Raw genomic sequence first — 24,678 nt, 5'->3', positions numbered from 1 at the left:
AAAGAAGTTATATTAAGAGAGGAAAGCCTGGGCGTGGTGGTTCACGCCTGTAATCCCAGTACTTTGGGAGGCTGAGGAGGGCGAATCATGAGGTCAGGAGATCCAGACCATCCTGACGAATATGGCGAAACCCTGTCTCTACTGAAATACAAAAAATTAACCACGTGTGGTGGCATGCGCCTGTAGTCCCAGCTACTCGGGAGGCTGAGGCAGGAGAATCACTTGAACCCATGAGGTGGAGGTTGCAGTGAGCTGAGACTGCACCACTGTATTCTAGCCTGGCAACAGAGCAAGACTGTCTCAAAAAAAAAGAAAAAAGGAAAAACTTCATTTTCTAGTAGAAGAGTTATTCCTGAAGAGCTGCTGTGATTTTCTTCTGGAGCTTACGTCAGCCTGACTGATCTGTATTTCCAACCCCCAATTTTTTTTTTTTTTTTTTTGAGACAGAGTTTTACTTTTGTTGCCCAGGCTGGAGTGCAGTGGCGCAGTCTTTGCTCACCACAACCTCCACCTCCCGGTTCAAGCTCTTCTCCTGCCTCAGCCTCCTGAGTAGCTGGGATTACAGGCATGCACCACCACACCCGGGTAATTTTGTATTTTTGGTAAAGAGAGGGTTTCTCCATGTTGGTTAGGCTGATCTCAAACTCCCAACCTCAGGTAATCCACCGCCCCAAGCTTCCAGCCCTAAAATTTATAGTTTGAAGTGTATATATAGAGAGAAATGGTTCTAAGAACCTTGTTTTAAGGCTTGCTTTATAGGAACCTTGGAGTTGTGTTTTCAGATGATTAAATTTGAAAAGAATAGGTTGGATTGATACACCTGATGGCTAGTATACCTCTGAGGTTAATTTTAGAATAATATTAGCCTTATTGGTAAATAAAAGTAGTTTGGGTGCCTAAGTCACTCAAAATAATTTTATATTTTGTTTTCACATCTTGCCCAAGGCTCCCCTCACCACTACCCCGTTTGACTGTAGGCAAACAGATACAGAAAGGCTGATTGGCTTATAGTCATAATATCAGTCTGTATTGGACTTAACTAGTTACAAAAACAAATCTTTTGACTTGCAGTAGCATTATTTTCCATAAATTATTTGCTGTTCTTTGACTTGCCTTATTCAGAGGGTTCTTCAGGAGTTTCCAGTCTTTTACTTCACCCTGAGCCCATTCCAGGTCCTGAAAAAGAAAATGTCAGGACTGTGGTGAGGACAGTAACTCTCTCCACCAAACAAGGTAAGGTATAGGTAGGTCTTAGAGTTGTCAAGCCTCTACTTTTATATAATTGGGAATGTAAAATCCTTGAGTATCTTTTACCTTTGATGAATTTTCAGGAATTTGTTAGTATGTTGATGAGATATAAAGATGAAAAGTTGGTACATTCAACTCTAATATTTAAAAGGTTGAAATTCTTCAACCTTCAAGCAGCCCTCACATTTATTTTTCCATTTACTGTTGATACCCACTCAATACATTTATTGGCTTCCTGTGTGACTAAAGAACTATAATAAAGTTTTTTATTTATTTATTTTTTTGAGTTTCCTAGGCTGGAGTGCAATGGCACAATCTTGGCTCACCGCAACCTCCGTCTTCTGGGTTCAAGCGATTTTCCTGCCTCAGCCTCCCGAGTAGTTGGGATTATTGGCATGCGCCCGGCTGAGTTTTGTGTATTTTTAGCAGAGACCGGGTTTCTCCATGTTGGTCTGACTGGTCTCAAACTCCCGACCTCAGGTGATCTGCCCACCTTGGCCTCCCAAAGTGCTGGGATTACAGGCGTGAGCCACCGTGCCCGGCCATTAATTTTTCTTTTTTTTTTTTTTTTAATGGAGTCTTGCTCTGTCGCCCAGGCTGGAGTGCAATGGTGCGACCTCCACTCATTGCAACCTCCGCCTCCCGGTTTCAAGTGATTCTCCTGCCTCAGCCTCCCCAGCAGCTGGGATTATAGGCACCCGCCACCACACCCGGTTAATTTTTGTATTTTTGGTGGAAATGGGGTTTCACCATGTTGGCCACATTGGTCTTGAACTGCTGACCTCAAATGATCTGCCCGCCTCGGCCTCCGAAATTGCTGGGATTATAGGTTTTAGCCACCACACCCAGCCTGTAATAAAGTATTTTCATTTAATAATTTTAAGTCTAATAAGGAATTATAGATACATTCAAGTGTTTGTGCAATTCAAACAACAAAGAATTAGAAGAGAGCTCACTTCTTCCTGAGGTGATCAAAGAGAGTTATATTGGAGAGTTAACATTGGAGTAGAGTACAGTTTCATTTAATGTATCAAAGTGCATAAGCAAAAGTATAGTTTCAGTTTTATAACCAATTGGTTGAGAATACAATCTGTCTTATACTCGACTGCTATTACTAATTAGTACTATGCTAGGCCAGGTGCAGTGGCTTACATGTATAATCCCAGCACTTTGGGAGGCCAAGGTGGGCAGATTGCTTGAGGCCAGGAGTTCAAGACCAGCCTGGCCAACATGGTGAAACCCCGTCTCTACTAAAAATACAAAAATTAGACAGGGTGTGGTGGCTCATGCCTGTAATCCCAGCACTTTGGGAGGCCGAGGTGGACGGATCACAAGGTCGGAAATTCGAGACCAGCCTGACTAACATGGTGAATCCCTGTCTCTACTAAAAATACAAAATTTAGCCGGGCATGGTGGTGCACGCCTGTAATCCCAGCTAGTCAGGAGGCTGAGGCAGGAGAATCGCTTGAACCCGGGAAGTAGAGATTGCAGTGAGCTGAGATTGGGCCACTGCACTCTAGCCTGGGCGACAGAGTGAGACTCTGTCTCAAAAAAAAAAAAAAAAAAAGCCAGGCGTGGTAGTGTGTGCCATAGTCCCAGCTACTCGGGAGGCTGAGACAGGAGAATTGCTTGAACCCAGGAGGTGGAGGTTGCAGTGAGCCAAGGTGGCACCACTGCACTCCAGCCTGAGTGACAGAGCGAGACTCTATTATTATTATCAAAAATAATAATAATAATAATTAGTACTGTGCTGTTGCTTCTGTTTGGGCTGTATGTTTGGCTGTTTGTTATTAATAGGTTCTGGGTTTTTTGTTTTTTTTTTAATGTAGTGGGCTTCCTTGAGACTGAGACCTGATTTTCAAGAGACTTTTCTGGGTGGGTTCATGCTAATATCAGAACATACTTTGTACCTATTAGTAGTTACTGAATACAGAAAAATTGACTAAGGATAGAGAAATTCTGCTTTTGCCATTTCAGGAGAAGAACCCTTGGTTAGATTGAGTCTTACTGAGAGACTGGGGAAACGAAAATTTTCAGCAGGTATGATAAGTTTTGTGCCTATCTTTTCTTTTCTGCTTGTTTGTGCATTAACATGATAGCTTCTCCAAACTCTCTTTAAACACATCACATCATTGTTATTGGTGCGCCTGTATTGGCTGAAAGCACTTATAAATTCCTCATGTTTTCATGAGTGCTTTGTACCTTTTATTGAAGTTATAGAGATTTGAAGTGTTGCAGTTGAATTAGATTATGACCATGACCAGCATTGTGAACGGAACTAGATTTTTATTTTTATTTTTTATTTTTTATTTTTTTTTTTTTTTGAGAAGGAGTCTCACTCTGCCGCCCAGGCTGGAGTGCAATGGCCGGATCTCGGCTCACTGCAAGCTCCGCCTCCCGGGTTCACGCCATTCTCCTGCCTCAGCCTCCCGAGTAGCTGGGACTACAGGCGCCCGCCACCGCACCCGGCTAGTTTTTTGTATTTTTTAGTAGAGACGGGGTTTCACCGTGTTAGCCAGGATGGTCTCGATCTCCTGACCTCGTGATCCGCCCGTCTTGGCCTCCCAAAGTGCTGGGATTACAGGCTTGAGCCACCGCGCCCGGCCAGGAACTAGATTTTTAAAATGGTAAAGAACACCTCTATTTCTCTGGACATATTTAAATGTGAGTGTTTTAGAGGTGAAAAAAATCATTGGTTAATATAATGTGTGTCTCTTAGAATATAGGAATCCCTAAGAAGAAAGAAGAAAATATGTATATATAAAATTTGAGTCCTTGAGTCTATTGGTGCTTGCTTATTTATTTATTTAGAGACAGTCTTGTTGTGTTACCCAGGCACACTGAGTGCAGTGGTGCAATCTCAGCTCACTGCAACCACCATCTCCTGGGCTCAAGTGATCCTCCCACCCCAGCCTCCCAAGTAACTGGGACCATAGGCATACACCACTATACCTGGCTAATTTTTGTAATTTTTGTAGCGATGGGGTTTCACCATGTTGCCCAGGCTGGTATCCAACTCCTGGGCTCAAGTGATCTGCCGGCCTTGGCCTCCCAAAGTATTGCGATTACAGGCATGAGCTACCATGCTTGGCTGCTATTTTATTTTTGGGGGGAGGTACTTTACCATATTAGTAAATTGTTGTATAACTACCCTAATGTGTCTGACTCCAAAAAATTATTATTATTTTTTGAAACGAGAGTCTTGCTCTGTCGCCCACTCTGGCGTGCACTGGCACAATCTCAGCTCACTGCAACCTCCACCTCCTAGTTTCAAGTGATTCTCCTGCCTCAGCCTCCTGAGTAGCTGGGATTACAGGCACTACCCCTGGCTAATTTTTGTAGTTTTAGTAGAGATGGGGTTTCCACCATGTTGGCCAGGCTGGTCTCGATGAACTCAGGTGATCCACCCACCTCCGCCTCCCAAAGTGCTGGGATTATACGTGTGAGCCACTGTGCCTGGCTTTCAAAAAATTATTTTGAGAATTTTTTCTGACTTCAGAATTTTCTTCATACTATTTTAAATGTCCTAAAAAGGAAACCTTACCTTTATTTTGTGTTTTCTTTGATGCAATTCTCACTACCCTATCTTCAGAACTGTTCTGAACTTAGTAACATTTCGAAGTTTCAGACAGTGAGAGATGGGAATGTGTTGTTGAATGAGTTATGCACTTTACGCTCTAAGTAATAAAAACTTTCAGTGATGAGATAATGCCCATGAATGAAATTAATATTTGCTGTGGCTTTGCTGTATATCAACGAGCATTATGTAAATTCTCATTGAATCCTCGGCAACCATGAGTAAACCATGCGCAATGTTTGGCGCTTGATATCAGTAAATATTTTCTGCACTGAGCTCAAACTCAGGAAGGGTTAAATAACTTGCCCAAGGTTATAGTCAAATGAATACTTTACACGTTATACAGTCATTTACAAAAAGAGCTTAGAAGAGACAGAAATGAGGCAGTCTTTAGAAATCTCTTGTAGCTGTAAATCAAGAAACAATACCAGTTCTACGTTTTAAAGAGCAGTATTTTATTTTTATTTATTTACAATAGCACAAATCCACTTTTACTGACTTTTCATTGGTTTAAACCCTTGTGGTGTTCACTCAGATTCTGTGTCCAATAGCATTAGCAGGAAGATTGCTTTGGAATTTGGCATGAACCACACCACTGTTTCCATGGGCCTGAGTTACCTTTCTCCAGATTACTTTGGTTTTGTTTGGTTTGCCACCAGGAGTCACTGTGTTGTTCTTTGTTTGTATACATAAGCACATCTCTTGCCCAAATAGAATTCTGTTTCTTCTGGGACATAAACACCTTCAATTTTAAGAAAAACTATGTGCTCCCTTTTTTCCCGGAGACCTGTGCCCTTGGACCACAGCCTTCTAGACATATTCCCTTTAAGAAGTCCTGTTCCCAGCAGGCCTCCACAGGATCCAAGATGGTGGGGAGAGCTAAGAGCAGTATTTTAATGTCTCAGCATGTATTTAGAGTACAAACCAAACCAGGGTTTCAAATTAATAAGACTTTCAGTTTGGATAAAGCTGATCTAGACATTTTAGGTAGAAAAAAATAATACTAAGCCAGGTATGGTGGTACGTGCCTGTAGTCCCAGCTACTTGGGCAGCTGAGGTTAGAGGATCCCTTGAGCCCAGGAGTTTGAGTCCAGCCTGGGCAATATAGCAAGACCCTGTCTCTAAAAATAATAAAAGTTTTTAAAATATAGAAATGAGCTGTTTTAACATCAGCATACATATAAACTTTGTGATTGTTTTCTATTTAAATTATAAATGAGGGGAGAAAGACAATCATACTCTGTGTAGGGTCTTTTGAAGTTTTTAATGGTACCTTGCAAACAATGTAAGTTCAGTCAAGCAATCTAAAAAACCATTTTTAAAAACTGGTGACTTTTAAGCAACTTGTATTGAACAGTGTAATAAAACTAGAAGGCTGAACGTGGTAGCTTATGCCTGTAATCCCAGCACTTTGAGAGGCCAAGGTGGGTGGATCCCAAGGTCAGGAGTTCAAGACCGGCCTGACCAACATGGTGAAACTACTGAAAATACAAACATCTCTACTACAAAAAGGTCTCTACTGAAAATATAAAAATCAGCCGGGCATGGTGGCGTGCGCCTGTAATCCCAGCTACTTGGGAGGCTGAGGCAGGAGAATCGCTTGAACCTGGGAGGCAGAGGTGGCAGTGAGCTGAGATTGTGCCACTGCCCTACAGCCTGGGCGAAAGAATGAGACTCCGTCTCAAAAAAATAGCAACTAGAATTAGGAAACTTGATTTAGGTCTTGGCTGTATCACTAACTAGTTGATGACTTGGGTAAGATACAGAATATTTCAGAACCTTAGATTTCTTTTGTAGAATTGGAGAGAAAGGGGTTATGTGGCTCTTAAAGTCTTCATACTAAAAAACTTAAAATTTTATAATTCTTAACCTGTCTTCCTCATCCTGGATGCATTTACTTAATTCAGCAGCTGACCAGTTAAGATTTTTTGGGGGGGCTTGGCATAGTGCTGTAATCCTAGCATTTGGAGGCTGAAGTGGGCAGATCACCTGAGCTCAGGAGTTCAAGACCAGCCTGGGCAACATGGCAAACCCTTGTCTCTACTAAAAATACAAAAATTAACCAGGCATGGCGTGTGCCTGTAGTCCAGCTAATTGGGAGGCTGAGTTGGGAGGATTGCTTGAGCCCAGGAGGTGGAGGTTGCAGTGAGCTGAGACTGCACCACTGCACTCCAGCCTGGGTGACAGAGTGAGATCCTGTCTCAAAAAAAAAAAAAAACAGATTCTTTGTACATGAAGATTTTTCACATTTCTAATTCTGAACTTTAATCTCAACCAGGGTTTATGACCTTTCCTTTGTAAGTTTAGTCAGTTAATTTATATGGTAAATGTTTGTGCATTCTAATTTTTTGCTCTTTTCCTTGTCTCTTTTTTTTCTTTTCTTGAGAATGGGGCCTTGCTGTATCGCCCAGGTTGGAGTGTAGTATTACGATCATAGCTCACTGTAGCCTTTCTACCTCCTGGGCTCAAGTGATCCTCCTGCTTCAGCCTTCTAAGTAGCTGGGACCACAGGTGTGTGCCACCATGCCCGACTATTTTTTATTTTAATTTTTTTAGAGACAAGGTCTTGCTGTGCTGCCCAGGCTGGTGTCGAACTCCTGGCCTTAAGTGGTCCTCCTGCCTTAACCTCCCAAAGTGCTGGGATTACAGGCCTGAGCCACTGCACCTCGCCTTCCTACCTCTTCTTTCTAGGACATTTTTATGTTTCTCACATTGAGCTCTAAGGAAGCCGATGAACAAACATGCCATATGTATGCAGAACACTTAACAGAATTATGCTGTGTTGTCTGTTTTTGTTTGTATTTCTTGACCTTGCTGAAGATTGACTTGAAATCTTAAACTAAGTTCTCCCTCTTTATAGGCAGTGACAGTGATCCTCCATTAAAGCGTAGCCTGGCACAGAGGCTAGGGAAGAAAGTTGAAGTTCCAGAAACTAACATTGACAAAACACCAAAGAAAGGTACCTGTGTTCTTCTATACTTTGTGTGTGTATGTAATTGTGACACTTGTTTCTTGTAATGCTAACAGCTGTAGTTTGTCATTCTTTTGTTCAGGTAAATGGGTTATTTTGTATTTGTTTTATTATTCACTCAACAAACATTTAATCCTTACTCTGCTAGATTCTGGGTAGACACCATTGAAAAAAACACCGTCACACTCCTCAGGAGCTTATAGGATAAATGGCAGGTAGGAATACTTAGAAATGCGATAAATTTTGTAACAGAGAAAAGTACACAGTGTTCATGGTAACATGTAGGAGAGGCACCTGTTATTACCATCTGTTAGGGGAAGGTTCACAGAAGAAGTTATATTAAAGTTTGGACCTAAGGCATGAGTTAGCAATTAGCCAGATGAAGTTCGAGAGCCAGGGGCTGTGTCTCAGGCAGAGAGAATAACTCCTGCAAAGGCAGAGCTAAGAGTGGTATGCTCAAGGAACTGCATATGGCTGAAACATAGAAGTGGGCTGAAGAGCATGGTGACTGGATCATAATGTTGTCTTTAAGCCATGTTAGAAAGTTTGGACTTATTCTAAGATATTAACAACCCATTGAAAGGTCATAAACAGGCTGGGCATGGTAGGTCATGCCTGTAATCCCAGTACTTTGGGAGACCGAGGGGGGTGGATCACTAAGTCAGGAGTTCAAGACCAGCCTGGCCAAGATGGTGAAACCCTGTCTCTACTAAAAACTACAAAAATGAGCTGGGCGCAGTGGCAGGCACCTGTAATCCCAGCTACTCGGAGGCAAGAGAATCGCTTGAACCTGGGTGGCGAGGTTGCAGTGAGCCGAGATCGCACCACTGCACTCCAACCTGGGTGACTGAGTGAGACTCCATCTCAAAAAAAAAAGAAAGGTTATAAACAAGGATCAAAGGTTCAAATGTGCATTTTAAAACCACTACTTTGCCTGCAATATGGAGACAGATTAGAAGGGGGCAAACATACTGGCCTGGAGATGAGTTGGCAGGCTATTAAAATAATCTGGATAAGACGAGGTCGTGGCATAGGTTTGGTATTTTGGAAGTTTATTTGAGGCATGTGGACTAAATCAAGAGATGGCTGGGAGTTAGATTTTTTTGTTTTGTTTTGTTTGTTTAAAGACAAGATTTCGCTGTGTTGCCTAGGCTGGATTCAAATTTCTGGCCTCAAGCCATCCTCCTTCTTCAGCCTCCCAAGTAGCTGGGAATATAGGAATGTACTATTGCGCCGCTCAGGGAATTAGAATTCTTTCTGGTTGAAGGAGAACAAAAAGCCAAGGTTGGATTTATGTTTTTTCCCCTTTTATGACTTGCAGTGAAACACTGGCATTAAATTATTAAAGAATAAGTGTTTTTTTTCTTCTCATTGTGTTTGGTTTTAACTTTCTTTGAAATAAGAAGCTTCCTTTAATTTTTCCCCTTGCCCAGGGGGCTTTGATGAGTAGATGTTCCTGTTTGGAGGTTTTCTTGTATTCTCAGAGCAAGCTAAAGTTGCTTTCTTTGCCACATTCCTTTCTTCCTTGTGTATCGATCATATTGAAGATTTTCATAACTAAGGAGCATATTTTAAATTTACTTGGAGGAAAAATTCTTTCGCTGACAATAAGATTTTAGAAGGCTCTACAATAACAAAATTATTTTCTTTAATTCAGTAGTTTTTGCTTTTCAGATATAAAGTAAGTTTTTCTTTGTTTCTTTTGGTATTTTTGATTTTTGAGACACAGTCTCACTCTCTCACCCAGGCTGGAATGCAGTAGCGCGATCTCAGCTCACTCCAACCTCTGCCTCCTGGGTTCAGACAATTCTCCTGTCTCAGCCTCCAGAGTAGCTGAGATTACAGGCATGTGCCACCATACCTGGCTAATTTTTGTATTTTTAGTAGAGATGGGGTTTCACCAAGTTGGCCAGGCTGGTCTTGAACTCCTCACCTCAGGTGATCTGCCCACCTCAGCCTCCCAAAGTGTTTGATTATAGGCGTGAGCCACCATGCCTGGCATGTTTTAAGCTTTCCAGAGTACTCTAGGGAATCTGTGGTTGACATAAATCTGTTCTGTGGAGAAGAAAAATTTAATTTTTTTTTTTTTAAATACAGAGTCCCGGCCGGGCGCGGTGGCTCAAGCCTGTAATCCCAGCACTTTGGGAGGCCGAGACGGGCGGATCACGAGGTCAGGAGATCGAGACCATCCTGGCTAACACCGTGAAACCCCGTCTCTACTAAAAATACAAAAAACTAGCCGGGCGAGGTGGCGGGCGCCTGTAGTCCCAGCTACTTGGGAGGCTGAGGCAGGAGAATGGCGTAAACCCGGGAGGCGGAGCTTGCAGTGAGCTGAGATCCGGCCACTGCACTCCAGCCCGGGCTACCGAGCAAGACTCCGTCTCAAAAAAAAATAAAAATAAAAATAAATAAATAAATAAATAAATACAGAGTCCCTCTCTGTGGCCCAGGCTGGAGTACAGTGGCGCGATCTTGGCTCACTGCAACCTCTGCCTCCCGGGTTCAAGTGATTCTCCTGCCTCAGCCTCCCTAGTAGCTAGAATTACAAGCACACGCCACCATGCTCGAGTAATTTTTGTATTTTTAGTAGAGATGTGGTTTTACCATGTTGGCCAGGCTGGTCTCAAACTCCTGACCTCAGGTTATCCACCCGCCTCGGCCTCCCAAAGTGCTGAGATTACAGATGTGTGCCAATATGCCCAACAAACCTGTATTTAACCTATAAAAAGTTTCTGTTTAACTTTTGATTTAAAAAAATTTTTTTTTTTTTTTTTTTTTTTTTGAGACAGAGTCTCACTCTTGTCACCCAGGTTGGAGTGCAGTGGCATGATCTCAGCTCACTGCAACCTCCACCTCTCAGGTTCAAGTGATTCTCCTGTCTCAGCCTCCTGAGTAGCTGGGATTGCAGGCACCTGCCACCATGCCTGGCTAATTTTTTTTTTTTTTTTTTTGGTATTTTTTTTGGTAGAGACAGGGTTTCATCATGTTGGCCAGGCTGGCCTTGAACCCCTGACCTCAAGTGATCAGCCTGCCTCGGCCTCCCAAAGTTCTGGGATTACAGGTGTGTGCCACCATGCCCAGCAAACCTACATTTAAGCTGTAAAAAGTTTCTGTTCAACTTTTGATTTTTTAAAATCTTTCTTTTCACAGCTCAAGTTTCCAAGTCTCTTAAGGAGCGATTAGGCATGTCAGCTGGTCCAAATAATGAAGATGCAACAGGTAAGTAAATCCTAAGACCAGATTCTGATAATTTTTTTCTTTGCTGTAAGAGCCTTTGCTTTTTCTCACATTTACCTGTTGCTCGTTAAGGGCTTTGGATTTTTGGTTTTTTTTGTAGTTCTGTTTGTTTTTTAAGTAATTGATCAAGTCAACTCAAACTCAACTGGGATCAATTCCTTTTTTGTGCTTAGAGATGGTAAAATGATTGTTCATCATAGCATTAATAGTAGGAACTTACTTATTTAATTTATTTATTTTTGAGACAGAGTTTTGCTCTTGTTGCCCAGGCTGGAGTGCAATGGCGAGGTCTCAGCTCACTGCAACCTCCACCTCCTGTGTTCAAGCGATTCTCCTACCTCAGCCTCCCCAGTAGCTAGGATTACAGGTGTATGCCACCACGCCTCGTAATATTTGTATTTTTAGTAGAGATGGGATTTCACCATGTTGGTCAGGCTGGTCTCAAACTCCTGACGTCAGGTATCCACCTGCCTCAGCCTCCCAAAGTCCTGGGATTATAGGCATGAGCCATCGCACCTGGCTAAATAGTAGAAAATTAGAAACAACTTAAATATACAACAAAAAGGGTTTAGATAAAATTATGATAGTTATGTGCTAAAATAATTGCTGTCATGAAAAGTCAAATGCTGAACAATGATGATACGGAAAAATCAAATTGCATTAGTGAAGAAAGATAACAAAAGAGCACATACCACTTTTGACCTCCTGATTTAGGGCAACATAAGAATCTTTTTTTTTTTTAAGTTTATTTTCTTCTTATAGAAACTTATTCTCTAGGGAATCATGCATATATATGAGATTATTCTAATTTTGTAAAGATATAAACATACGCCTTTAAAAAAATCTTCAAAAATACACCAGAATATAAATAAAATTTGGTGTTATCTGGGTATTGGGGTTTTCTGTATATTCTTCCTGTGTTATAATTTTTAAATTTTTTATAAAGTATGAAATATAACTACATAAGTATATATATGTACAATTTAAGGAATAATAAAATGAACATCCATGTATTCAACCTTCCATCTTTTTTTTTTAATACCTTGCTGGATTCAGTTTGAGGCTTTTAAAAATTTTGTATTTTTACATCTCTATTTATGAATGGTGTTAGCCGCCTTAGGTTACTTTTTATCCCCCATCCTTATCTGATTTGGATGTTAAAGTTATATTAGCATCATAACAAGGAAGTCCGATGTTGGACATTCTTATTCTATTGTACGCAACCTGAATTATTCAGAGATTTCTAGGGTTTTATCTCTCCCTAGTATGCTACAGGTTCACTGTTATGGATCAAACATGCATCATTTTTGTTCATTCTGCTAAATCAGTATTTATGATAAATACATAAATACTGATTCAGTAAATACATAAATACTGATTCAGTGGGCCCTTTGAATCTAAACATTTGTCTTCTTTAGCTCTAGAAAACATTAATTTCTTTTGAGTATGACCGCTGCACATTTCTTTTTGTTTTCTTGTGAAATTTGTATTAGATAGATGTTGGAACTTTGGGACATATGCCTGCATGTCTCTTTATACTTTTTGTTTCTTTGTTTTTGGCTAACCTTCTGTGAGCTTTGTTCAACTTTGTTTTTTAGATAAGGAATTGACAATTTTTTTCTGTAAAGGGTCAGATATAAATAACTTTGCAGTCCACAGTATTGCAGCTACCCCATAGAGTGAAAGCAGCCATATGCATATGTATGCAATATGTAAATGAATGACTGCTGGTGTGTTCCAGCAAAATTTCATGTACAAAATTAGGTGGTTGCCATATAGGCTATATGTAGTTTGCCTATTCCTTTTTAGATGGCTGATTTGGGGCCAGCCTTATCTTTTTTTATTATCCAGTCCTTCACATGAATTTATTTTGGCACTTGAAAAATTTTATTTTTCAATAACTTTCTTTGTTGTCTTATTTTTTTTTCTTTTTTCTCAGCTGGGATTTCTAATTCTTTTTTTTTTTTTTTTTTTTTTTTTTTTTGAGATGGAGTTTCGCTCTTGTTGCCCAGGCTAGAGTGCAATGGTGCGATCTCGGCTCACCGCAACTTCTACCTCCCAGGTTCAAGTGATTCTCCTGCCTCAGCCCTCCGAGTAGCTGGTATTACAGGCATGTGCTACCACGCCCGGCTAATTTTGTATTCTTAGTAAAGACGGGGCCTCTTCATGTTGGTCAGGCTGGTCTCGAACTCCCAACCTTAGGTGATATGTCCACTTTGGGCTCCCAAAGTGCTGGGATTACAGGCGTGAGCCATTGTGCCCACCAATTTTTTTTTTTTTTTTTTTTTGGAGACAGAGTCTCAGTCTGTTTTCCAGATTGGAGCACAGCGTGATCTCAGCTCACTGCAACCTCTGCCTCCCAGGTTAAAGTGATTCTCCTGTGTCAGCCTCCCAAGTAACTGGGGTTACAGGCACGCACAATCGTGCCTGGCTAACTTTTGTATTTATAGTAGAGATGGGGTTTCACCATGTTGGCTAGGCTAGTCTCCAACTCCTGACCTCAAGTGATCCGCTCACCTCGGCCTCCCAAAGCGCTGGGATTACAAGTGTGAGTCACTGTGCCTGGCCTGCTCTGGGATTTCTAATTCAAGTCTTTATTTTTATTTTAAAAAGTTTGTGTATTATTTTGGCTTCTTAACCACTTTTTTTATTTTAAAAAGTTTGTGTATTATTTTGGCTTCTTAACCACTTCTTTTTATTTATTTTGGTTTATCTTACATATTGTTTTTCTATAGTTGTAAGTACCTGGCTTGGGTTTCCTTTGATTTTAAAGACCCTTTCCCCAAGTTGTCCTCTTTCCTGATTGGGAGACTTCATTAACGTCTGGCTAAGTGGAGAGGGTGTACTAACAGGCAGCTTGTGTAGACTGAAGATGGGAAGTCTGGGGGCTCATACAGTTGCCGCAATAAGACTATTTTCTGATGGAAACAACTTTTTTCCTTTTTCAGATTTGCTATTTTATCCCTCCCCTTTTTCTGCTTGGTATTGTGAAAGCCTGGGATTTTCTTTTTTTTTTTTTTTTTTTTTTTTTTTTGAGACGGAGTCTCGCTCTGTCGCCCAAGCTGGAGTGCAGTGGCCGGATCTCAGCTCACTGCAAGCTCCGCCGCCCGAGTTTACGCCATTCTCCTGCCTCAGCCTCCCGAGTAGCTGGGACTACAGGCGCCTGCCACCTCGCCCGGCTAGTTTTTTGTATTTTTTAGTAGAGACGGGGTTTCACCGTGTTAGCCAGGATGGTCTTGATCTCCTGACCTCGTGATCCGCCCGTCTCGGCCTCCCAAAGTGCTGGGATTACAGGCTTGAGCCACCGCGCCCGGCCAAAAGCCTGGGATTTTCATGCTCTGCTTCTCTCCAGCCCCAACATCATAATGTGCTCTTCGTGGGCAAACTTGCCTCTTTTTAGTGAGCAGTTCTCAGGAGGAGGTCTTGACTCGCCCATCTGTTGTATAGGTGGTCCTTAAATTCTACCCTAATGGTTATGTCAGATCCCACTGTTGCTTTTAATACTAGTTAACCCAAGTTTGGCAGTTTCCTTTGGCTCTATTGGGAGGAGCAGAACTCACGCCTATGGTTTTAACTATTCTTTCTCCATTTTTCTGTAAATTCAGACATCTGCTTTCTGTTTTAGAAATTCTTCAAGATGTATGCTCTGCCAGTGACATCCTTATTTCTCATTGCTGGTGTGGATTTATTTTTAATGTTTTGTCATTTCAGTGAAATTTTGGTAGGGGAGGGAAACAGGGCCTCCATGTCACCATTCATATTGTACTTTCTTGGAGTGGTAATTGTGAAATGTTTGCTACCTTGGATTGAAAGAACTTGCAATTTTTTATTAAAGAACTTGAAGATACAGGCAATTACAGTGTACTGAGTGTTCAGTGCTGTGATCAGAAAAAGTAAATTGGAGGGTATCAGGTTTTAAGTGGAACTCATTTGAAACTAACCAGGCCCAGCGTGGTGGCTCACGCCTGTAATCCCAGCACTTTGGGAGGCCAGGCAGGCAAATCTCTTGAGGCCAGGAGTTTGAGACCAGCCTGGCCAACATGGCAAAACCCTGTCTCTACAAAAAATACAAAAATTAGCCAGGCATGGTGGCGGGTACCTTTAGGCCCAGCTACTTGGGAGGCTGAGGCAGAGAATCACTTGAACCCAGGAGGTGGAGGTTGTGGTGAGTCAAGACGACACCACTGCGCTCTCCAGCCTGGGCAACAGAGCAAAACTCTGTCTCAAAAAAAAAAAAAAACCAGGTAGCAAGAGAAATGAGATCAGCAGGGAATACTCCAAGTAGAGGGAATAGCATACTTAAGAGTTCAGAAAGTGAGACAGAACACAGTATATTTAAGATTTCAGACTGGGTATGGTGGCTCACACCTATAATCCCAGCACTTTGGTTGGTTGAGGCAGAAGGATTGCTTGAAGCCTGGAGTTTGGAGACCAGCCTGGGGCACATAGGAAGACCTCATCTCTACCAAAAAAAAAAAAAAAGATTTTGGAAGGATGTTTTTTTTAGGTGTGGGGGTGGGGGTTCATTAAAAGCTGTTATTCAGTGATTACATATATATGTGTATGATCTCCAAATTATTTATTTCATAGCACTATCTCTTTTCATTATTTATTTTCTTAGCCCTTCGGTAATGAGAATGGTTCTATCTGTGAAGTGTGACATTTGCTCTTCAGTTTAGACAGATACAGAATGATTAATGTATCGTTGAAAATAGCTCTTCAGTGGCATGCCAATTTCTGGGCCTTTTGTATTTTTCTTCTATCTCGTCACTTGTTTTACCTTCTTTTTATCCTTTATCATTTAATATCACTTTCTTGTAGACAAGGGTAGGTGTTCCTGCTGTGTCCTTTTATAGCATTATACCTCCCTTATCAAAGCAGTTATCATTACCATACTCTGCTATAGCTTGTTTATTTATCTATTAGACTGTAAATTACATGTGAACAGAGATTTTATTTTGCTTACCATTGTATTTCTAGCCCAGTGTTCATTACATGTTTATAGCCATAAGTTAATGAATAATTTATTGCTATTTTTGTTAAGGTTTATAATGACAAATTTATCCAACTAGTAAATGGCTTTCAGTTTCTGAAGAATAAGCTTCTGAATAGAAATGCAAATCGATTTTTGCCTCCAAAGAGTTTTCCTTGAGGACCACTGCCTGAAACTTGTAGTAATCTAAAATTGAAATAGAAACAATTAGCCGGGCTTGGTGGCGGGTACCTGTAGTCCCAGCTACTTGGGAGGCTGAGGCAGGAGAATCACTTGAACCCTGGGTGGCAGAGGTTGCAGTGAGCCGAGATTATTACCACTGCACTGCAGCCTGGGTAAAAGAGCAAGACTCTGTCTCAAAAAAAAGAAAAGAAAAGAAATAAATGTTACCCTTTTGATCCTTTTAATTGACTGCTTAAATGATAGCTCTCTATTGGACTGTCTTGATCCAAGAATAGAGAGATCATAAGTCAATAAGAGGTGAACTTCAAGTATAATGACATGTTTTTCTCCTATGAAAACAGAGAAAGTTAATAAAGTTGGTGAGATCCATGTGAAGACATTAGAAGAAATTCTTCTTGAAAGAGCCAGTCAGAAACGTGGAGAATTGCAAACTAAACTCAAGACAGAAGGACCTTCAAAAACTGATGATTCTACTTCAGGAGCAAGAAGCTCCTCCACTATCCGTATCAAAACCTTCTCTGAGGTCCTGGCTGAAAAAAAACATCGGCAGCAGGAAGCAGAGAGACAAAAAAGCAAAAAGGATGCAACTTGCATCAAGCTAAAGACTGATAGTGAAATTAAAAAAACAGTAGTTTTGCCACCCATTGTTGCCAGCAAAGGACAATCAGAGGAGCCTGCAGGTAAAACAAAGTCTATGCAGGAGGTGCACATCAAGACACTAGAAGAAATTAAACTGGAGAAGGCACTGAGGGTGCAGCAGAGCTCTGAGAGCAGCACCAGCTCTCCGTCTCAACATGAGGCCACTCCAGGGGCAAGGCGGCTGCTGCGAATCACCAAAAGAACAGGTAACGAGAACTTGGTCTCTAGTACCACGTCCCCACATAATATTCTAGAGGGGTGTTCCATGGGATCTTCCTAGGAGTTCTTTGACAACCTTTCTTTACTCAGATAACGTTGAAAACACTGAATTAAATGAAGTTTTTCAGTAGTGCTATGTAGACCTTTGCTTTTGTTTTATTTTATTTTTGAGACAGTCTTACTCTGTCACCCAGGCTGGAGTGCAGTGGCGTGATCTTGGCTCACTGTAGCCTCCACCTCCTGGGTTCAAGTGATTCTCTTGCCTCAGCCTCCCGAGTAGCTGGAGCTACAGGCATGTGCCACCACATCTGGCTAATTTTTGTATTTTTAATAGAGATGGGTTTGCATCATGGCCAGGCTGGTCTCAAACTCCTCACCTCAAGTGTGATCTGCTCACTTCAGTCTCCCAAAGTGCTGGGATTACAGATGTGACCTACCATGCCTGGCCAACCTTTGCTATTTTAATGTGTATTTTGAGACTTTAGGAGCACAAATGGACTTTAACTGTAATTTTATTTGTCCTGTCTTACTACTTTCATTAAATAAAGTTTTGTTTAACATATCTATCATGAAGTTGCAGCTTAAATAAAATAACTAATGATGTCTTTAATGTGAATACAGGGATGAAAGAAGAGAAGAACCTTCAGGAAGGAAATGAAGTTGATTCTCAGAGCAGTATTAGAACAGAAGCTAAAGAGGTAAATTTAAGATCATTGTATGGTTTTGTTCATAGCAAACAAAGGCTAGATAATTGGTAGTTTTACCTTACAGTAAATTTCTCAATAATTCACTCATATATTAGGTAAACAATCTTTCTTTTTACTTATAATTTCTTATGAGAATTTCCTATAGTTCTGTGTATATCAGTATTTGCTGCTGTTTTAAAGTTTTTTGTTTAATTGGCCATCAATATTTTTTAAACTGAGTTTTTTCTAATGCTATGCATCATACAAAAGTTGGAAATTTAATTTTTTTAAAAAATGAACAAGCCCTAAAAATATACAGCTCAGATGTAACCATCATTATCTTTTCCGTGGATTTCTTCGAGATTTTTCAGTCTTGCTCTGTTGCCCAGGCTGGAGTGCAGTGGCATTATCTTGGTTCACTGCAACCTTTGCCTCCTGGGTTCAAGCGATTCTTGTGCCTCTGCCTCCCATATAGCTGGGATCAAAGGCATGCACCACCACGTCTGGCTAATTTTTGTATTTTTAGTAGAGACAGGGTTTTGCCTTGTTGTCCAGAGTGGTCTCGAACTTCTGGCTTCAAGTGACCCGCCTGCCTTGGCCTCCCAAAGTGCTGGGATTACATGTATGAGCCACCACACTTGGCCTTCTTCGACCTTTTTGTTTATATATGCATGCATGTGAATTTGTTTAATGTTAAACCCATATTTAGAACATAATCGAGAACTCTACAGTGTATCATTTTACAGCCTACTTTAACTTTATCATGTTAATAATTCTTCAAGAAGTTTGTTTTTACTGACCACATGATTCTCCATTACACAAATAAAGTCTTTTCCTGGACATTCAGATTTTGTTTTACACAATCATAAATAAAATAATATCTTTGTACATAAATCTTTGTGCAAGTATTTGATTATTTAGGAATCATTAGTATTTGACTTAGAGTCATGGTTTTCCAGCCTGTAGAATCTGGGTTTTTTTATTATTCCACACATGTCTAATTCTAATCTTTCATCTCTAACAGGGTATTGTCTATTTGACATCAAATAAAGAGCTTTTCTCTCAGATTCTGGATCATGTGAGACTCTGCTTAACTTAGATGTTAGCCTGGTACTTATATCATAGAGGTTATTAGAGGTATCAGATTTTAATTCTGTCATTTAAATTTATCCACAGGCTTCAGGTGAGACCACAGGAGTTGACATCACTAAAATTCAAGTCAAGAGATGTGAGACCATGAGAGAGAAGCACATGCAGAAACAGCAGGAGAGGGAAAAATCAGTCTTGACACCTCTTCGGGGAGATATGGCCTCTTGCAATACCCAAGTGGCAGAGAAACCAGTGCTCACTGCTGTGCCAGGAATCACACGGCACCTGACCAAGCGGCTTCCCACAAAGTCATCCCAGAAGGTGGAGGTAGAAACCTCAGGGATTGGAGACTCAGTATTGAATGTGAAATGTGCAGCACAGACCTTGGAAAAAAGGGGTAAAGGCAAGTATTTCTATACTATGTATTGCTTCAGGTTATCAAAATTACCAAATTCAACCCAGTTGTTGCCAGTAACTTCCTGGCAATAACTGGGTTGAATTTCATTTGCCTTATATCCACAGGTAGACAGTAATATTTCTGATATTTTTATACAAAGGCAAAACGAGATGAGTTGTTTTCTCAGAATTTAAAATTGCTATTTAGGCCGGGCGCGGTGGCTCAAGCCTGTAATCCCAGCACTTTGGGAGGCCGAGACGGGTGGATCACGAGGTCAGGAGATCGAGACCATCCTGGCTAACACGGTGAAACCCCGTCTCTATTAAGAAATACAAAAAAAACTAGCCGGGCGAGGTGGCGGGCGCCTGTAGTCCCAGCTACTCGGGAGGCTGAGGCCGGAGAATGGCGTGAACCCGGGAGGCGGAGCTTGCAGTGAGCTGAGATCCGGCCACTGCAGTCCAGCCTGGGTGACAGAGCGAGACTCCGTCTCAAAAAAAATAAAAAAAATAAAAAAAAAAATAAATAAATAAAATTGCTATTTAAAAAGCTTTGTGTAAAACTTTCTATGGTGCATCTTCCCTCTGGTATTGAATAAAAAGGAATAGAGGAATGGTAACAAATTTAAGTGGTATTATATCTACATGGTGACCACCTATAGTGACCACCATGGTGACCACAAATTGCCTTTGGATCATTTTCAGTCTCTTTTTAAATAAATTATTTGTGATATTTCTAATACTGAAGGAGTTTTGATATTTTATTCTGAGTTATTCTCCATTTAAGAGTTTATTCTCGCTGTTTATCAGATATTTTCTGCCCCTTGTAGCTAAACCCAAAGTGAATGTGAAGCCATCTGTGGTTAAAGTTGTGTCATCCCCCAAATTGGCCCCAAAACGTAAGGCAGTGGAGATGCACCCTGCTGTCATTGCCGCTGTGAAGCCACTCAGCTCCAGCAGTGTCCTACAGGAACCCCCAGCCAAAAAAGCAGCTGTGGTAAGACGTATATTCACTTCGTGGTGCTTTATTCTGTGTGGTGGGAAAGCAGGAAAGACTGTCTACTAGCACTCTTATCTATATCTTGTGTATATCGCTTCCTGGCATTTCTGTAATTTGGGTTATTACTGTATTTTATACTCACAGTTTGATATTTGTGAAGTAGCAGGACAGGATTTTTTAAAAGCTAATTTTTAGGTGGCAAGATATTTTGCTTATTTATATACTCAACCTTTAGATTATCGATTCTTAGATTCACAGGCTTCAAGAATCAGCCACAATTCTAAGAAGGCAGCAAAAGAAAATGAATATGCTCAAATTAAAAAGCCAACTCTCACTGAATTACCTGACTCTTCCTTTTGCAGGCTGTTGTCCCGCTTGTCTCTGAGGACAAATCAGTCACTGTGCCTGAAGCAGAAAATCCTAGAGACAGGTAATGCTTTGTAATTCTTTCTAAACAAACTCCAGGCCCCTGTTACTGTTTAGGCTCTCTAGAGAATAACACTGATAAACAACTTCAGCAACATCCAAATAAATCTGCTGCACTTCAAATTAAATGCAAGAAAGTATGAAAATTTAGGGTTGCTGTTCTCCTTTGGTGCCATTATTTACATTTTGCTATATTACCTAAAAGATGTTTTTTGGTTTTTTGTTTGAGACAGGGTCTCACTGTGTCACCCAGACTGGAGTACAGTGGCACAATCTCTGCTCACTGCAACCTCCACTTCCTGGGTTCAAACAATTCTCCTGCCTCAGCCTCCCAAGTAGCTGGGATTACAGATGCCTGCCACAAGGCCCAGCTAATTTTTGTATTTTTAGTAGTGACAGGGTTTTGCCACATTATCTTCGGTGGTCTCAAAGTCCTGACCTCAAGTGAGCCACCTTCCTTGGCCTCCCAAAGGGCTGAGATTACAGGCATGAGCTACCATGCCCAGCCTCTGAAAGATGTCTTTAACACCTACTTTGAGTTATAGAAATGCTTGGTGCTGGCCAGGCAGGGCGGCTCATGCCTGTAATCCCAACACTTTGGGAGACTGAGGGTGGAGGACCACTTGAGCTCAGGAGTTCAAGACCAGCCTGGACAACGTAGTGAGGTCTTGTCTCTAATAAAAAAGAAATTATCCAGGCATGGTGACACACACCTGTAGACCCGGCTACTTGGGAGGTGGAGGCAGAATGATCGCTTGAGCCAAGAAGGTCGAGGCTGGAGTGAGCCACGATTGTACCACTACACTCCAGCCTGGGTGACAAAGGGAGACTCTGCCCCCCCCTGCAAAAAAAAATGCTTGATCCCAAATCAGTAAAAGAATTGTTTCTTTATGTATGTTCTTAGAAACAAATTTTTGCTCACTCTTTGTGTCCATGAGACTAGGTGATTCAGCCAACTATTGAAAAAAGGGCAGTTTTCTAATAATCTTTTTTTTCTTACAGTCTTGTGCTGCCTCCAACCCAGTCCTCTTCAGATTCCTCACCCCCAGAGGTGTCTGGCCCTTCCTCATCCCAAATGAGCATGAAAACTCGCCGACTCAGCTCTGCCTCAACAGGAAAGCCCCCACTCTCTGTGGAGGATGATTTTGAGAAACTAATATGGGAGATTTCAGGAGGCAAATTGGAAGCTGAGATTGACCTGGATCCTGGGAAAGATGAAGATGACCTTCTGCTTGAGCTATCAGAAATGATTGATAGCTGAAGGGGGTAGTGAGGACACTTAAAAAAAAATCGCCAAAAAGCTGGACTTAGTTTCATCTATTGTAACATTTACCTGAGATGATCATTTCTTTAGTCTAGAATTTGCCCCAAATCAGAAGTATACCTCTGAATTATCTGTATGTGTCCTGGATTCCTTGGGGTCAGATTTTTAAAGTTACTTTATAACCATTTTGTCCATTTGATGCCATTGTTTATCATCTTCTGAGAAAAAAGTTCTGTCATACCCTTCTCTCCACAAAAAAGAGACTGAGAGGGATTTCAAGTGAAAGGGTGCAAGCGAACTTAGTGACTCCTTGAGGTGTTTGTCAGTTTTGGCTTTTTTCTCCTTTGTTGTGTTCTTTATGTATTGTCTTGATGTACTTAATATTACCTGACTTTGAAATGGATGAAGACAGCTGCTACCATTAAGGACCAAATTTTGTGCTACCACTAAACAAAAATACCCAGTCTGTGTTAAATTGTATGTCTTTTTAAAGGTATTTAGAGATTCAGCTGAGCTTTAAAGAGGGCTGAGCAGCTCAGGAAGCCTGTAATGTGGGCATAACTCTTTGGACCTGATTTTGATGCTTCTGCTGCTCCATTAGCCTCTGAAGAGCAATATCTAATTTATTATTACTGTAATTTTTTAAAAGGCTTTAAAGTGCCTCAGGGGGTCCCCTGAAACTAATTTTCTATTTCTGGGATTCCCTGGATTCATTATATGAAATGGTGACATGATTAGAGGAAATTCTTTTGTAGTATGAAAATTGTCCCTTTTCTTCTTCAGTACTTGCCTCCTTACTGGCATTGAATTATCACAGGGACAAAATCTGGTAAATTTTTTATTTCTAACTCTCCCAACAAACCCCTGTTGCCCAGTATTTATTTGGTGGCCTTCACCCACCGGAGGGAAAAAATGAGCTTATTCAAGCTGCCAATGTTTATCTATGGGCTGTAGCAGTACATGGAACTGTACTGTGCCAGGGATATTGAGATGCTCTGGGGGTGTATTGTATACCTGCCAGTTTTCTTCATTTCTGAATTGAGTTTTCTTTTCTTGATGTTGGTTTCCTTCATATCACCTCAAGGTTTAGATTTGTGAAGGAATAAGCATGATGGGAATAATAGTCTTGAAAGGAGATACGTTGTATATAATCAGGAGGAGGAGGAGGAAGGAAGGACTTTCCCATTTTGATATTTTGCTGTAGGTGGCCAGTTTTGTTTCTCATAGGGAAATCTGACCCACCTGTCATGTTGGCTCCTAAGGAACTGCTGTTGTAAGCGGCTCATCAAGAGTTGAACTTCATGTAGCCTTGTTGGGAATATGGAAAAGGAAGAAAGCCACAGGACTGCCCATTCAGTCTTGGGAAGATTTGGATGATTCTGCACAAGCAAAAATGACTTGAAATTTATGTATAGACACACCTCTACCAATCCATCTTCAGCTGACTGAATGTTGTATGATAGCCCTTCTCCAAAGCAGGGGTAGAATGTTCAGGTTGCACCACAAATTTTCTACTTATTTCGTTTTTGGAATCAGCTTACAGATTCCAGGTCCCTTTTGTATATATTCTTTATTCTTTTGCTTTTTTAAAAAATAATTTTGTTTCATATTTAAAGCACTTGTATTAGTCAATGTTTCGTGTTCCGCATTATTTGAACCATTTGCCCTTACAGAAAGAGAAATACTTGTTTGTGTTTTAAATAAAACTGATGTAGGAAAGTCTTGATGTTGTGAGCTAAGTAATCTTAGATCATATCATCCTATCAGCCTAGGATCCACCTTGACAAGAGACCCCAATCAGAATGTTATTGGCCTTTCATGTAAGTGCCCAAATTTCAGTTATTATTTGGCTTAGAAATCTTTCACCTGGATATATTGCCAAATTAACAAGTGTGCTCAGTTTTAGCTGCATGTGCTTTAGGTAAGAATTTATATTATTATAATGTGAGGATTTTTTTTTCTGACACAGATACTTACTCCTTAGTGTTGTAACTCAAGCAATGCCATTAAGTTTTTAAAAGGAGGGAGGGTTTAAAAGTGATCTTAGGGAGTCTCTCTGGGCCTACTCTGCCTCAAGAGGCTGATGAAAAATAAATGAATAAACGTGATCTTTAGAGTCAACGATACAGAATTTTCAAGCATGAAAGTGCGGCAGATAAGAAATTTAATTGATGAAAGTCCAGGTTTCTTAATAGGTGTGCCAATTTTTTAAATTGTGGGAATGCATATGTTTGTTAGCTACCAAAGAACATAGATTTTTCCTGTTAGTCTAAAGTCGTCCCAACAAGTTGAATCAACTTTTCACAAAAAGCAAAAGACTAGTTTTGATTGATAGTTTTTCATTTTACCAGTAAGAAAAGGGCCCAAATGTTCCAGTTTGGTTATAACAGAAATAAGATAGTTTTATGTTTCATATATTTTATCTCAAGATAATAATTCCTAAAGTTCTGGCCTTAACCCTAAATCTCTGGTTCCTCTTTAAAGCCAGAACATAGTATGTTTTCATCTTGATCAGTATTTGAAAGATAAGACTAATAATTACAATTGCAGTGACAAAACTTGATCTATTAATATATTGATCAGAGTTCTATGATCCTTTTCTAAAATGGTGGCTTTATTTTGCCAGAATAATTCTGCATGGTATGTTTTTTGAGACAGAGTCTCACTCTGTTGCCCAGGCTAGAATGCAGTGAGTGGCACAATCTTGGCTCACTGCAACCCCTGCCTCAGCCACCCCAGTAGTTGGAATTACA

The 24,678-nt window shown here is 40.7% G+C and overlaps 1 protein-coding gene across 11 annotated transcripts in view; it reads left to right on the top strand.

Annotated features, from left to right (window-relative positions):
* The window catches only part of ZC3H11A (zinc finger CCCH-type containing 11A), a 59,938-nt gene extending 36,291 nt beyond the window's left edge, over positions 1–23,647 (top strand). For 9 of the 11 annotated variants that reach the window (XM_025378528.1, XM_025378500.1, XM_025378513.1 and 6 more), the window contains 10 exons: positions 1,123–1,233; positions 3,226–3,288; positions 7,686–7,784; positions 10,947–11,015; positions 16,551–17,054; positions 17,689–17,765; positions 18,930–19,245; positions 20,066–20,232; positions 20,598–20,665; positions 21,664–23,647. In XM_025378528.1, coding sequence (XP_025234313.1) covers positions 1,123–1,233; positions 3,226–3,288; positions 7,686–7,784; positions 10,947–11,015; positions 16,551–17,054; positions 17,689–17,765; positions 18,930–19,245; positions 20,066–20,232; positions 20,598–20,665; positions 21,664–21,922 — 1,733 coding nt within the window. In that variant the 3' untranslated portion in view covers positions 21,923–23,647. The remainder of the gene's footprint in view (positions 1–1,122; positions 1,234–3,225; positions 3,289–7,685; positions 7,785–10,946; positions 11,016–16,550; positions 17,055–17,688; positions 17,766–18,929; positions 19,246–20,065; positions 20,233–20,597; positions 20,666–21,663) is intronic. The other 2 variants (XM_025378563.1, XM_025378553.1) reach the window with 1 other exon arrangement.
* The last annotated feature ends 1,031 nt before the right edge of the window (positions 23,648–24,678 follow it).

The sequence above is a fragment of the Theropithecus gelada genome, chromosome 1 (assembly GCF_003255815.1).
Source record: "Theropithecus gelada isolate Dixy chromosome 1, Tgel_1.0, whole genome shotgun sequence".
NCBI lineage: Eukaryota > Metazoa > Chordata > Mammalia > Primates > Cercopithecidae > Theropithecus > Theropithecus gelada.
The sequence above is the reverse complement of the archived record's forward strand: the minus strand, read 5'-3'. Positions and strand labels throughout refer to the sequence as shown.